General features: G+C 37.7%; 1 protein-coding gene across 1 annotated transcript; it reads left to right on the top strand.

The window, feature by feature from the left end:
- The first annotated feature begins 700 nt into the window (after window positions 1–700).
- LOC128664728 (olfactory receptor 6B1-like) lies at window positions 701–1,633 on the top strand. The gene has a single exon (XM_053719536.1). The coding sequence runs from the start codon at window positions 701–703 to the stop codon at window positions 1,631–1,633; it is 933 nt and encodes a 310-aa protein (XP_053575511.1).
- Window positions 1,634–13,704: the final 12,071 nt, after the last annotated feature.

The following is a 13,704-nucleotide window of genomic DNA, read 5'->3' on the forward strand; positions in this document are numbered from 1 at the left end:
AAATCCTCACTCTGACATACAAAGCCCTCAACTGCACTGCTCCCTTCTACATTTCAGACCTTGTCTCCAGATACTCTCCCTCCCGTCCCCTTCACTCTGCTCATGATCTTCTACTCTCCTCCTCCTCTTTTTACTTCCTCACATTCCCATTTACAGGACTTCTCCAGACTGGCCCCTATCTTGTGGAACTCCCTGCCTCGCTCCACAAGTCTCTCCTCTAGTTTTAACAGATTCAAGAGCTCCCTAAAGGCTCTACTATTCAGGGATGCATAAAACCAACACTAAACTTTCCTAACTCCATTGCTTTCCCCTTGAACCCCTTAGAATGTAAGCCTATAAGCCCAGTTGTTTGCAGATCTCCTTCATAAGAGTCAACTACAACAGTGCAACTCTCGGCAGGGCCCTCTACCCATTTGATCCCTATAAATGTTATCCTGTATATCAACTGTGTTTATAGCGCTGCAGAATCTGTTGGCGCTCTACAAATACCTGTTAATAATAATAATAAAAATAATAACATGAACAAACATAAACTCTTGAATGAGATGGCTATATATATTGAGATCCTATGTTGTACATATAAATATTTATAAAGAACTGTTGGGTTATTTGTTTAACATTATGTATGTCTGTCAGTAACAGTTTTGTTAAATATTTGCAGGACCAAATACATTATTCTGCTAAGACACATATTTGGAGTATGACCGAAAAAAATCAAACAGCTGTGACTGAATTCTTGCTTCTTGGATTCCAAAGGTTGGGCTCTTTTAAAGTGATCTTTTTTCTTCTAATACTTATTGTATATGTTATGACAATAACTCTAAACATTATGATCATAATACTGGTATCTACCAGACAACAACTGCACCCTCCTATGTATTTCTTTCTCAAACAACTGTCAGCCATGGAAATTATTCTGGTTACTATAATTGTCCCCAACATGCTACATGTTATTTGGTTAGATGGAGCCCTGATTTCTGTTAAAGGCTGTATCACTCAAAGTTACCTATTTTTTTCTGTAGGAAGCACAGGGTGCTACCTCCTTACAGTAATGTCCTATGATCGCTATGTAGCCATTTGCAGTCCTCTACTTTATAACACCATCATGGACCTTACACTTCAGCATCTTCTGGTTATTTGTTGCTGGATGCTAGGTTTTCTTCTAAACATAATTAAACTTGTTTTTCTGTGTAATGTTCAGTTCTGTGAACTCAATGTCATTGATCATTTCTTCTGTGATCTTTCACCTATTTTAGAGCTTGCATGTTCTGATACTTTTGGCTTTAAAATTGAAATATTGGTCCTTGCCATCCCTGTAATTATAGTGCCTTTTATTTTAATTACAATAAGCTACATTTGTATTTTCATAACTATCTTTGGCATTTCCACTTCCATCAAGAGAAAGAAAGCATTCTCCACCTGTAGTTCCCATCTGACTGTTGTGTGTATTTTTTTTGGGACATTGATAGCCGCTTACTTGGTTCCGAATAAGATAAATGCTTTGACTGTAAATAAAATTATTGCACTGATGTACACGGTGATTACTCCACTGTTCAATCCAATAATATACAGCCTTCGTAGTCAGGAGATGAGAATTGCCGTTGGAAAAACCATTGGGTGTACCAGAAATTAAACTATTGTTCACTTAAAAGTTATTTTCCTTAAGCGGGTTTCCTACATCTAAAGGTGGGTATTATAACCTGTAAACCAGTGGTGGGAAACCAGTATCATTCATTCTTCTGAATATTTATTCCATAAAATAGTCCAGTATTTGTAGCCCTTATATTAGCTCCAAAGTATGGAGAGTTTAATTCACTCTACCCCATACACACATTGATTTAAAACAGAAAAATTGTAGTCCATATGTAATCCAATTGTTTAGTGTGATAATATACCTTATATGTATTTTATAGAAGTATAAATGTTCAAAATGGAGAGCCTATTTCATTTGTAATATGTTTCATGATCTACCAACCCAATTATATTCTTGTTGCAGATAAGCATTCATTAATGATTCATAAATAAATTGATCTAAACATCTTAATTTAAATCTAATATATATCTACCTATCTACCAGGCTCACAGGTATTGTCAGTAAGAAAAGTCCCTAGAGTTAAGTAATAATATAGTTGATAATTCCAAAGTACAGAGGTATGAAATCTCAGATGTTACCTATAGCTGGAATGTGTATGAGAAATTGGAAACAAATACAAAAAGTGCAATGGGTATCTATAAAGGATATAGTGTCTATCATTCTTTTAGACATTGTTGATCACAGATGAATTTTAAGATGGGCCAAGAACAAACCAATTTAAAATAATCAAAAAGAGGTACTAAAATAGCAGAAAAGCAAACAAGTCAGGCAAAAGGATCAGGATTCCAGATAATTACAATGTATAAAAAGAAGTGTAACCAGGGACATATGTAACACATACAATGACAGTAAATATCAATGTGAATGTATTAGTATATAAAGAAAATATATATTTTAATTGATTGAATTAGAATAAAATAGATTCATTTTGAAAGGGATTATCACAATGTTTGCCTTAAAGGGACAGTCTACTTGATTTTTGTTTATTGTTTAAAAATATAGATAACACCTTTACTACCTATTTCCAAGCTTTGCACAACCAATGCTGTTATATTATTAACCCCTTAATGACATAGGATGTACCAGGTACGTCATAGAAAAACTCCCCTTAACGACAATTGACGTACCTGGCACGTCCCCTGTTGTTTGAAGTGCTGAAAGCGATCATGATCACTTCCAGCTGCTTACAAGGGATTGTAGTGATGCCTCAATATTGAGGCATCACTGCAATCCCCTATTTTACCCACTGATGCGGAAAGGGCCACTCTTTGGCCCTCTCTGCATCAGCCATTAATAGTAAAGCATTCGTTCACGTTGGTGGGTGGGAGCAGCTTCCTGGAGGAGCGTAGGCTGTTTGTTGCTTTATTATACATCACAATCTGATATCGCATTGTGGGCGGTTGCTGCCGGGGGGTGGCGTGGGCGGCGCTTGTGCGCGCACGCAAAATATGCATTCAAGTGAAAAAAAAGACAGATGCAGATGAAGGGGGATCTCCGTTGTTTAGTAAGGGATCTGGGAGGGGGAGGGATGTAGATTGTTGAGTGGGGGGCAGCTACACTACAGAAAAAAAAATATTTCATTTAAAAAGTAAAAAAAAAAACATTTTGGGGGGCAAATTGGGTAATGGCAGACAGTCATATTTGGCGGTGAAATGGTGGCATGAAATATACCAAAATGGGCCTAGATCAATAATTTGGGTTGTCTACTACACTACACTAAAGCTAAAATTAAACCTAAAAGCTTCCTACAAGCTCCCTAATTAACCCCTTCACTGCTGGGCATAATACACGTGTGGTGTGCAGCGGTATTTAACGGCCTTCTAATTACCAAAAAGCAATGCCAAAGCGATATATGTCTGCTATTTCTGAACAAAGGGGATCCCAGAGAAGTATTTACAACCATTTATGCCATAATTGCATAAGTTGTTTGTAAATAAATTCAGCAAGAAACCTAAAGTTTGTGAAAAAATTTGTGAAAAAGTCAACAATTTCTTTTATTTGATCGCATTTGGCGGTGAAATGGTGGCATGAAATATACCAAAATGGGCCTAGATCAATACTTTGGGATGTCTTCTAAATAAAAATATATACATGTCAATGGATATTCAGGGATTCCTGAAAGATATCGGTGTTCCAATGTAACTAGCGCTAATTTTGAAAAAAAAGTGGTTTGGAAATAGCAAAGTGCTACTTGTATTTTTTGCCCTATAACTTGTAAAAAATAGCAAAGAACATGTAAACACTGGGTATTTCTAAACTCGGGACAAAATTTAGAAACTATTTAGAATGGGTGTTTTTTGGTGGTTGTAGATGTGTAACAGATTTTGGGGGTCAAAGTTAGAAAAGGTGTGTTTTTTTCAATGTTTTCCTCATATTTTATATATTTTTTTATAGTAAATTATAAGATATGATGAAAATAATGGTATCTTTAGAAAGTCCATTTAATGGCGAGAAAAAGGGTATATAATATGTGTGAGTACAGTAAATGAGTAAGAGGAAAATTACAGCTAAACACAAACACTGCAGAAATGTAAAAATAGCCATTGTCATTAAGGGTAAGAAAATTGAAAAATGGTCCGGTCATTATGGGGTTAAACTTTATAACCTCTAAATATCCGCCTGTTCCTGCGCCCCTGTAGGCTGCCTCTTATCTCAATACATTTTATTAGCTTCTCACAGCCATACAGTGTTATTCCATGTGTGCAATATAGAAAACATTGTGCTCTCTCCCATGGAGTTATGCAGGAACCATCACTAATTGTCTAAAATGCAAGTCTGTAAAAAGGGGGCAGTCTGCAGATGCTTAGATACAAGGTAATCACAAATGTAAAATGTATATTAATATAACAGTGTTGGTTATGCAAAACTTTTGGAATGGGTAATAAAGGTATTATCTATCTTTTTAATAATAAACATTTTCAAGTAGACTGTTGCTTTACCATTGACAGTTAAGCTTACATAATTTAGGTAAAAAAAGGCACACAGACTATTTCTATTATGTTTCAATAGAAAAAATGTTGTATTCTGTTCTTAGTAGCCAAGCCTAGAATTAGTACTACTTGTTACTTGGTAGATATAATTTAGTTAAGGATAATTTATTCCAAGGACTTTGTTTACTTTAATTTTAACTGATTATTGGGTAAATGCCAATTTTTCAATGTGCAAAACATTTTCTATTTTACAGGAGCAATAATTTAGATATTGTATCTATTTCTTATTTATTTATAAAATGCCTTCTGTTTATGATATTTCTATTTTAGATAAAAAATATTTAAAAGGATATATTTTAAAGTGACACAAGTCAAAATTAAATTAAAGAGACTTTCAAATTTACTTCCAATATTAAATTGTGCAAGGATGTTTTATTTTACATGCACACTTTCTGAGGTACCAGCTACTATTGAGCATGTGCAAAAGTGTATACGCGGATAAGTGTATACATACATAAGTCAGTCATTGGCTAATAGCTGCCACATGATATAAAGGGCTGGCAAATTGAAGTAAATTTTGAAATTTGTCAGAAAAAAATCTACTGCTAATTAATTATCTTTTATTTGTACTTTTTTTTTGTATGTCCATTTAAACATAGCCACCTTTTTGCTCTAGGCAGCTTTAATGCTTAGCAGAGATTGGAATTCATGTTACTTTAAGAGACTTGTAGACAGCTGTTTCAGTGTTTTTAAACCTTATTAGCTCATAATAGATTTTCACTTGTTGAATAAAATAGCTGGTATAGGGCATCCAAACAAGTCTATAACTTAATTCTGGTGAGTAAAAAAACAAGGAATCCCCCTCCTGCTGTATAAGTAAAGTGATATACAACAGATCAGAGTATAGCAAATTTGTACATATTTCCTCAGAAAATCTCAACAATCTTTCCACTTAAGCAAGGATTCTGTTAATGAGTTTTAAAATGTAAGTTATAAATTATTACGATGCACGAGCGAAATGCTGCGCACCCATTGTTTGATACTATAATATAAAGGATAAATATACAGTATATGGACATTTTTCCTATTGTTAGTAAAAACAATACTTTTCTTATGCTAAAATGATTAATCTTTATAGACTGTACCATGTGTAGTTAATTCTAAGGCAGTTGGAAATGATCTCTCTGTAAAAAGCCTGGAAGAGGAACCAGTAATATCTACAGAAATACTCATTTAAGTATTTTGGATGAATATGTTTCAGTAGTAGTTCCCATAAAAGCAATAGTGGTTATAATGAAGAATTGTTCATATTAACAAGCTTTTTAATATTCTGTTCCATGTGAACATTTTTATTTGCTTTTTAAATATCTTCATTTTATTCTGTGGCCCAGAATACAAGTGGACTATGGCCCAGAATACAAGTGGACTATGGCCCAGAATACAAGTGGACTATGGCCCAGAATACAAGTGGACTATGGCCCAGAATACAAGTGGACTATGGCCCAGAATACAAGTGGAGTATTAACAATAGCATTATTGCTAGACCGAGCTAAAATTAGCATGCAACTTGATATAACAAGTAACATTGGTGGCACATAGGGAGAGTATAGTCTAGCTAACAGTCACCTAGATTACGAGTTTTGCGTTGCGGCTTTTAATGCTGAAAAAATGGCAATTTCAGCGTAAAAAACAGTAACGCACTATTGTGAGTCTTGTTGGTATAGCTATTCCACAAGCATTTTAGCCTGTAACGCAAGTCAATCCCGCACTCAAAAAAATTACGTTTTTGCGTGGGTTTTCCATAGCGCCGGTATTACAGGTTGAGCGGTAAGGCTTAAATGCTTGCGTTAAAGCCTATACCGACATGATCGATACCGCCATCTGAGACTAGTAGTATGGATTTTGTGTAACAAAAATGTTTCACAAAACTCATAAATAAAGTGTTACAAAGTACACTAACACCCATAAACTACCTATTAACCCCTAAACTACCACCCTCCCGCATCACAAACACTATATTAAACCTATTAACTCCTAATCTGCCGCCCACCCACATCGCGACTATTCAATAAAGCTATTAACACCTTAATCTGCCGCCCACCCCCATCGCCCACTCTATTTAAATATATTAACCCCTATTCCCCCACACCCCGACATTGCCACCACTAAATAAAGTTATTAACCCCTAAACCTTCAGCCTGCCACATCGCCACCACTAAATAAACCTATTAACCCCTAAACCGCTGGCCCCTCACATCGCAAAATGCTCAATTAAAATATTAACCCCTAAACCTAACACCCCCTAAATTAAAATTAAAATTACAATAAATAAATAAAAACGTACCTGTGAAATAAATATAAATCTAACATTAAACTATAAATTAGCCTAACATAACTATTCTAATAAAATAAAAAAATACTACCAATTAAAATATCTGAATTACAAATTTAAAAAAACCTAACACTACGAAAAAAATTTAAAAATCTAAATTACAACAAAAAAAAACAAATCCTATGAAAAATGTAAAAAATCTAACAGCTAGATTACGAGTTTTGCGATAGGTGAAAAAAGCAATGTTAACAGGTCCTAACGCTGCTTTTTTACACACGCTTTTGTATTTAATGTAGGGAATTTATTTAATTATAGTGTAGTGTTAGGTGTTATTGTAACTTAGTTTAGGTTTTATTTTACAGGTACTTTTGTATTTATTTTAGCTAGGTAGTTATTAAATAGTTAATAACTATTTAATAACTATTCTACCTAGTTAAAATAAACCCTAAGATAGATACAATGTAACTATTAGTTATATTGTAGCTAGCTTAGGGTTTATTTTACAGGTAAGTATTTAGTTTTAAATAGGAATAATTTAGTTAATGATAGGAATTTTATTTAGATTTATTTTAAATATATTTAAGTTAGGTGGTGTAAGGGTTAGGGTTAGACTTAGGTTTAGGGGTTAATACATTTAGTATATTGGCGGCGACGTTGGGGCGGCAGATTAGGGGTTAATAAATGTAGGTAGGTGGCGGCGATGTTAGGGACGGCAGATTAGGGGTTAATAATATTTATCTAATGTTTGTGAGGCGGGAGTGCGGCGGTTTAGGGGTTAATATGTTTATTATAGTGGGGGCGACTTTGGGGCGGCAGATTAGGGGTTAATAAGTGTAGGTAGGTAGCGGCGACATTGTGGGCGGCAGATTAGGGGTTAATAAATATAATGTATGTGTCGGCGATGTCGGGGCAGCACATTAGGGGTTAATAAGTGTAAGATTAGGGGTGTTTAGACTCGGGGTTCATGTTAGGGAGTCCGGTGTAAATATAAATTTTATTTTCCCATAGGAATCAATGGGGCTGCGTTACTGAGCTAAACGCTGCTTTAATGCAGGTGTTAGACTTTTTTTCAGCCAGCTCTCCCCGTTGACTCCTATGGGGAAATCGTGCACGAGCACGTTCAACCAGCTCACCGCTGACTTAAGCACTGTTGGTATTGAAGTGAGATTTGGAGCAAAATTTTGCTCTATGCTCACTTTTTGTCTTTTAACGCTGGGTTTGTAAAAACTCGTAATACCAGCGCTGCAGGTAAGTGAGCGGTGAGAATAACGTGCAAGTTATCACCGCACCCCTGTTACCGCAAAACTCGTAATCTAGGTGTATGTTTGTTATAATGCTCAATTTCTTCACATTTCTTTTTAGTACCTTTTTTCTCTATAACAAACTACTTTATTCTATTACTCCTTCCCCCTCACCACCTGCACTGTTTATCAGCCCATCTCTCTTAACCTCACCTTACTTTTGTATTCATGAGCTTCACACATTCCTAAAGACTCTCTCTCCCCCTTGCACTTCAGCCTGAAAACAGTCTCATTGCTGCAAATCTGCATCTCACCTCATGTCACTCTCCCTCTTGCTCATACTAGCTGCTGGCGACATCTCCCCTAATCCTGACTTTCTAGCCTTGCACACCCATGCGGGCCTTTCAATAGACTTCAAAAGCAAAACTCTGGTAACCTTAATCTCATTCCTCTTGCATCTTAAACCGCCACCCCCTACACTTGTGCAATCTGGAATTCTCTCTCTGTTTGCAAAAAGCTCACTTATATACATGATCTCTTTATTTCCCACTCTCTTAACATTGTGGCTCATACAGAAACCTGGCTCTCTGCTTCAGACACATCATCCACTGCTGCACTGTCACATGGGGGTCTCCAATTCAGCCACACTCCTAGGTCTGGCAATAGACAAGGAGGTGGTGTTGGTATGTGTTGGTATTTTACTTTCTCTTGTTGCACCCTTCAACAAATAGAGGCCTTCTCTTCCCTCACATTTTCTTCATTTGAAGCACACATGATTTGTTTATTTTCTCCCCCCTCTATACGTGTTGTAGTCATATATCACCCTCCTGGCTCCCCAACTCAATTTTTAGATCACTTTGCTGCCTGGCTTCCCTATTTCCTTTCATCAGACACCCCTGCCCTCATTCTTGGTGACTTCAACATCCATCTTGACAATCCCACTGCCTCCTCTGCAAAACAACTTCTGCAACTCACTTCCTCTTTCGGCCTGTCACAATGGACTGACTCTCCCACTCACAAAGATGGTCACTCCCTTTATCTGATTTTCATCTATCGATGCACTATCTCAAATTTCACAAACTTACCTTTTCCTCTTTCTGACCATCATCTCCTAACTTACAACATTAATTCCCTCCCTACAACCCCCCCCCTTCCTCTACCCCTTACACCAAACTTCACAGAAGCACTAAGTCATTAGATAAGCAACAGCTTGCTAGCTCTTTCAAACCTCTCCTTTCTTCCATCACATCCTTTTCCTGCCCTGACCAATCTATCTGCCACTATAACTCCACCCTTACATTGGTTATTGACACTCTCCTCCCATAGCTCATTAACCACATTCTCATCCTCAGCCCTGGCATACTCCTCTGACACAGTACCTTTGCAGATGTTCCCGTACTGCTGAGCAACACTGGAGGAAAGCTAGGAGTTCAGCTGACTTTCTTCACTATAAGTTCATCCTGAACTCCTACTATTTTGCCCTTAATCTTTATAAGCAACAATACTTCTCTAATCTCATCCCTACTCTTTCCTCTAACCCAAAATGTCTGTTTTCCAAATTCAATTCTCCGCCCACCCCCACCTCCTAATACTACTTCTCTCTCAGCTTAAGATTTTGCCAGCCACTTCAATAACAAAATTAACTTCATCAGAAACGAAATCACCTGTCAACTTACTACCAATCTCCCACCCCCTCAAAAGCTCACAATCATCCAAAACTCAAATACCCGTAAATTTAGCTATTTTGCCCCTGTTAGTTAGTTAGTTATTTTCTGCCCTTATACTGTCCTCCCACCTCACTACCTGTCCCCCCGACCCCATCCCCTCAAAGCTACTCCACTTCCCTCTCTTTTACCCTCAACCCAATACTCACACACATTTTCAACCTCTCCCTAAGCACTGGTATATTTTCCTCATCTCTAAAACATGCACTGGTCACACCTATCCTCAAAAAACCTTCCCTTGATCCAACCTCCACATCCAACTACCGTCCTATTTCCCTATTCCCTCTTGCCTCAAAGCTCCTTGAAAAGCTAGAATATGCACGTCTATCCCATTTCCTTACACTAAACTCTCTTCTTGACCCACTGCAATCTGGATTTCTTTCCCATTACTCCACAAAGACGGCAATTGTCAAGGTTACCAATGACCTACTTACAGCAAAATCTGAAGGCCACTTCTCTCTGCTTATCCTCCTTGATCTGTCTGCAGCCTTTGACAATGTTGACCACGCTCTTTTGCTCCAAACTCTCCAATCCTTCGGCATCTGCAACACAGCTCTCTTGTCTTCTGTTGGGGTACCTCAAGGCTCTGTCCTTGGTCCCCTTCATTTTTCATTTTTTAATCTATACATCATCATTAGGTTCCTTAATAAAGTCCCACAGCTTTAATATCATTTGTATGCCAATGGCACCCAAATCTACCTCTCTGCACCAGACCTACCGCCTTCCTTACTAACCTGTGTCACTATCTGTCTTTCTCATATCTCATATTGGATGTCCTCTCACTAGCTTAAGCTAAATCTCTCCAAAACTGAACTCCTTATTTTTCCCCCTTCTTCCAAAATCTCCACCCCCCCAATTTTCTCTAACTGTTGATAATTCCATCATTACCTCTACCCCGCATGTCCAATGTCTTGGGGTCACACTTGATTCAGACATTTCCTTCACTCCTCACATTCAGTCCTTGGTTAAAGCCTGCCGCTTCCACCTTAAAAACATCTCTAAAATTAGACATTTCCTTACACAAGACACAACTAAGATGTTAATCCACTCTCTCATCCTTTCCCATCTTGACTACAGCAACTCTGTCCTCTCTGGTCTACCTAGCTGCCACCTTGCTCCTTTACAATCTATAATGAATGCCTCTGCCAGGCTCATCTTCCTTACATGTTGCTCTTCATCTGCTGCACCTCTCTGCCAATCCCTTTACTGGCTTCCTCTTGCCTCCAGAATTAAGCACAAAATCCTCAGTCTGACATACAAAGCCCTCAACTGCACTGCTCCCCCCATACATTTCAGACCTTGTCTCCAGATACTCTCTCTCCTGTCCCCTTCGCTCTGCTCACAATGTCCTCTTCTCCTCCTCTCTTGTTACTTCCTCACATTCCCATTTACAGGACTTCTCCAGACTGGCCCCCATCTTGTGGAACTCCCTGCCTCGCTCCACAAGACTCTCCCCTAGTTTTAACAGCTTCAAGCACTCCCTAAAGACTCTACTATTCAGGGATGCATACAACCAACACTAACCTTTCCTAACTCCATTGCTTTTCCCTTGAACCCCTTAGAATATAAGCCTATGAGCCCAGCTGTTTGTAGATCTCCTTCATAAGAGCCGACTACAACAGTGCAACTCTCAGCAGGGCCCTCTACCCATTTGATCCTTATAAATGTTATCCTGTATACCAACTATGTTTATAGCGCTGCGGAATCTGATGGCGCTCTACTAATAACCGTTAATAATAATAATAATAATAATAATTTCTTTAGGGCAATGCCCTACAAAAGGCCCTTTTTATTTTTATAAGGCTATTAGATTAGGTGTAATTGTTTTTATTTTTAATAATTTTTTTTTTTTTTTTTAATGTTAGTGTTTTTTATTTTTCAGGATTTTAGTGTTAATTATTTTTGATAAACTTAGATTTTTTTTACATTTTTTGTAGGATTTGGGTTTTTTTAGTTGTAATTTAGATTATTTTTTTCATAGTGTTAGGTATTTTTAAATTTTTAATTTAGATATTTTAATTGGTAGTATTTTTTATTTTATTAGAATAGTTATGTTAGGTTAATTTATAGTTTAATGTTAGGTTTATATTTAATTCAGAGGTAAGTTTTTATTTATTTAAATAGAGTTATATTGTAATTTTAATTTAAAGTTAGGGGGTTAATAGTTTAATTTAGTGTTTTGCGATGTGAGGGGCTGGCAGTTTAGGGGTTAATAGGTTTATTTAGTGGCAGAGATGTGGGAGGCCGGATGTTTCGGGGTAATAACTTTATTATAGTGGCAGCAATGTCGGGGAGCGGTGGAATAGGGGTTAATAACTTTTTTTAGTGGCGGCGATGTCGAGAGCGGCAGATTAGGAGTTAATATCTTTATTTAGGTGTTGGCAATGTTGGGACAGCAGATTAGGGGTGTTTAGACTTGAAGTAAATATAAAAAAGGTAAAGTTGTAGCTGACCTTGAGAGTCTCAGGGGACCGGTATAATACAAATGCCAGTGTGGTAAGTGCAGGACTGCGCCTGTCCTCTTACTTCTGCTACTAGCTGAAAGTGTATGTGCTTTATTCCATATGCATTTGTACAAAAAGTCTCTTATACTGTAGCTGGCAGTGGAGATTATAAAATTGCTTCAGTGTGCTGGAGTATCAAAGGTGTTCAACACAGTATCTATGCAAACATACAAACATGTGTGTCCAGTGTGAGAGAAAGAGAAAATAAGCTGAAAAGCTTTGCAGCTCAACTCACGTCACTCTTGATGCAATAGCCCCCCTTCTGGGTTCTGCGTTGACCTCTCGGGGTAATGTTTATATCCGATGCACCCCCTGTTAGGGGGCTCGTCCCCCCTCCTTTCTCCTCCACAATAGTGCCACTGTCTAGCTGCCGGTCTAGAATTCTCCCCCGTGCAAATGAAACAAGTGCCTTACTCCTGCTACCCATGCTCACACAGAGGCCAAATGTAAATGTGCAAAGTGTGAAGAATTGGAGCACCAGGTTTCAAAGGAGGGTATAAAAACACAATTTTATTGAAAAGTTACAAATAAAGGGACCATCGTCCCTGGGGTAAAATCTTAAAGAAGGTAAATGTTAGACTAACATGTTATGGCTAAGATTACGGCGTGAGAGCCGAAACATGTTAGCCTAACTTACTTCGTTTACCTTCTTTAAGATTTTACCCCAGGGACGATGGTCCCTTTATTTGTAACTTTTCAATAAAATTGTGTTTTTATACCCTCCTTTGAAACCCGGTGCTCCATTTCTTCACACTTTGCGTGTTTAGACTTGGGGTTTATGTTAGGGTGTTAGGTTTTTCCCTATAGATATCAATGGGGTTGCGTTACGGCAATCTCCATTCCGCACTTCAGGTGTTAGTTTTTTTTCTAACACTCTCTCCCCATTGATGTCTATGGGGGAAAGCATGCACGAGCACGTCAAAGCAGCCCTTGACTTTTGTGCGGTATGGTATGACGCCATCATATCGCACGCACAAGGAGGCTTTTTAGTAACTCATAATGGCAGTGCTATGGAGGGTGAAATAATGCAAGTTTTGTTGCGTTCTTTTCTCACCCTGTTTAGCGCAAAACTCGTAATCTAGATGAGTGTTTTTAAGACAAATAACTCTAATATGAGGTCTATCAAATGGGTATCAGCCCACCCTTGAGTAAAGTTTAGTTTTCTGTAATTTAATCTTTGAGACTTCTAACTAAAGTTATGTTTAGGCTGTAGATCGTGTTTGTTTGTGCTGGCATTTCAAGTTAAAAGTAAAAAGTTATTGGTCGAGGGAAAGACTCGGGCATGTTAACATCTGGAGGTCTGATAGCTTGTAGGGATGGGCGAATGTGTAAATTTTCGAATTTCGAATGTAGAACGAATGTTATTACCGAAATTCGAA

Source organism: Bombina bombina, chromosome 6 (genome assembly GCF_027579735.1).
Source record: "Bombina bombina isolate aBomBom1 chromosome 6, aBomBom1.pri, whole genome shotgun sequence".
NCBI lineage: Eukaryota > Metazoa > Chordata > Amphibia > Anura > Bombinatoridae > Bombina > Bombina bombina.

What these genes read in the sequence shown, in the direction of transcription:
- LOC128664728 (XM_053719536.1), top strand. Translation starts at nt 701, where the DNA reads ATGACCGAAAAAAATCAAACAGCTGTGACTGAATTCTTGCTTCTTGGA.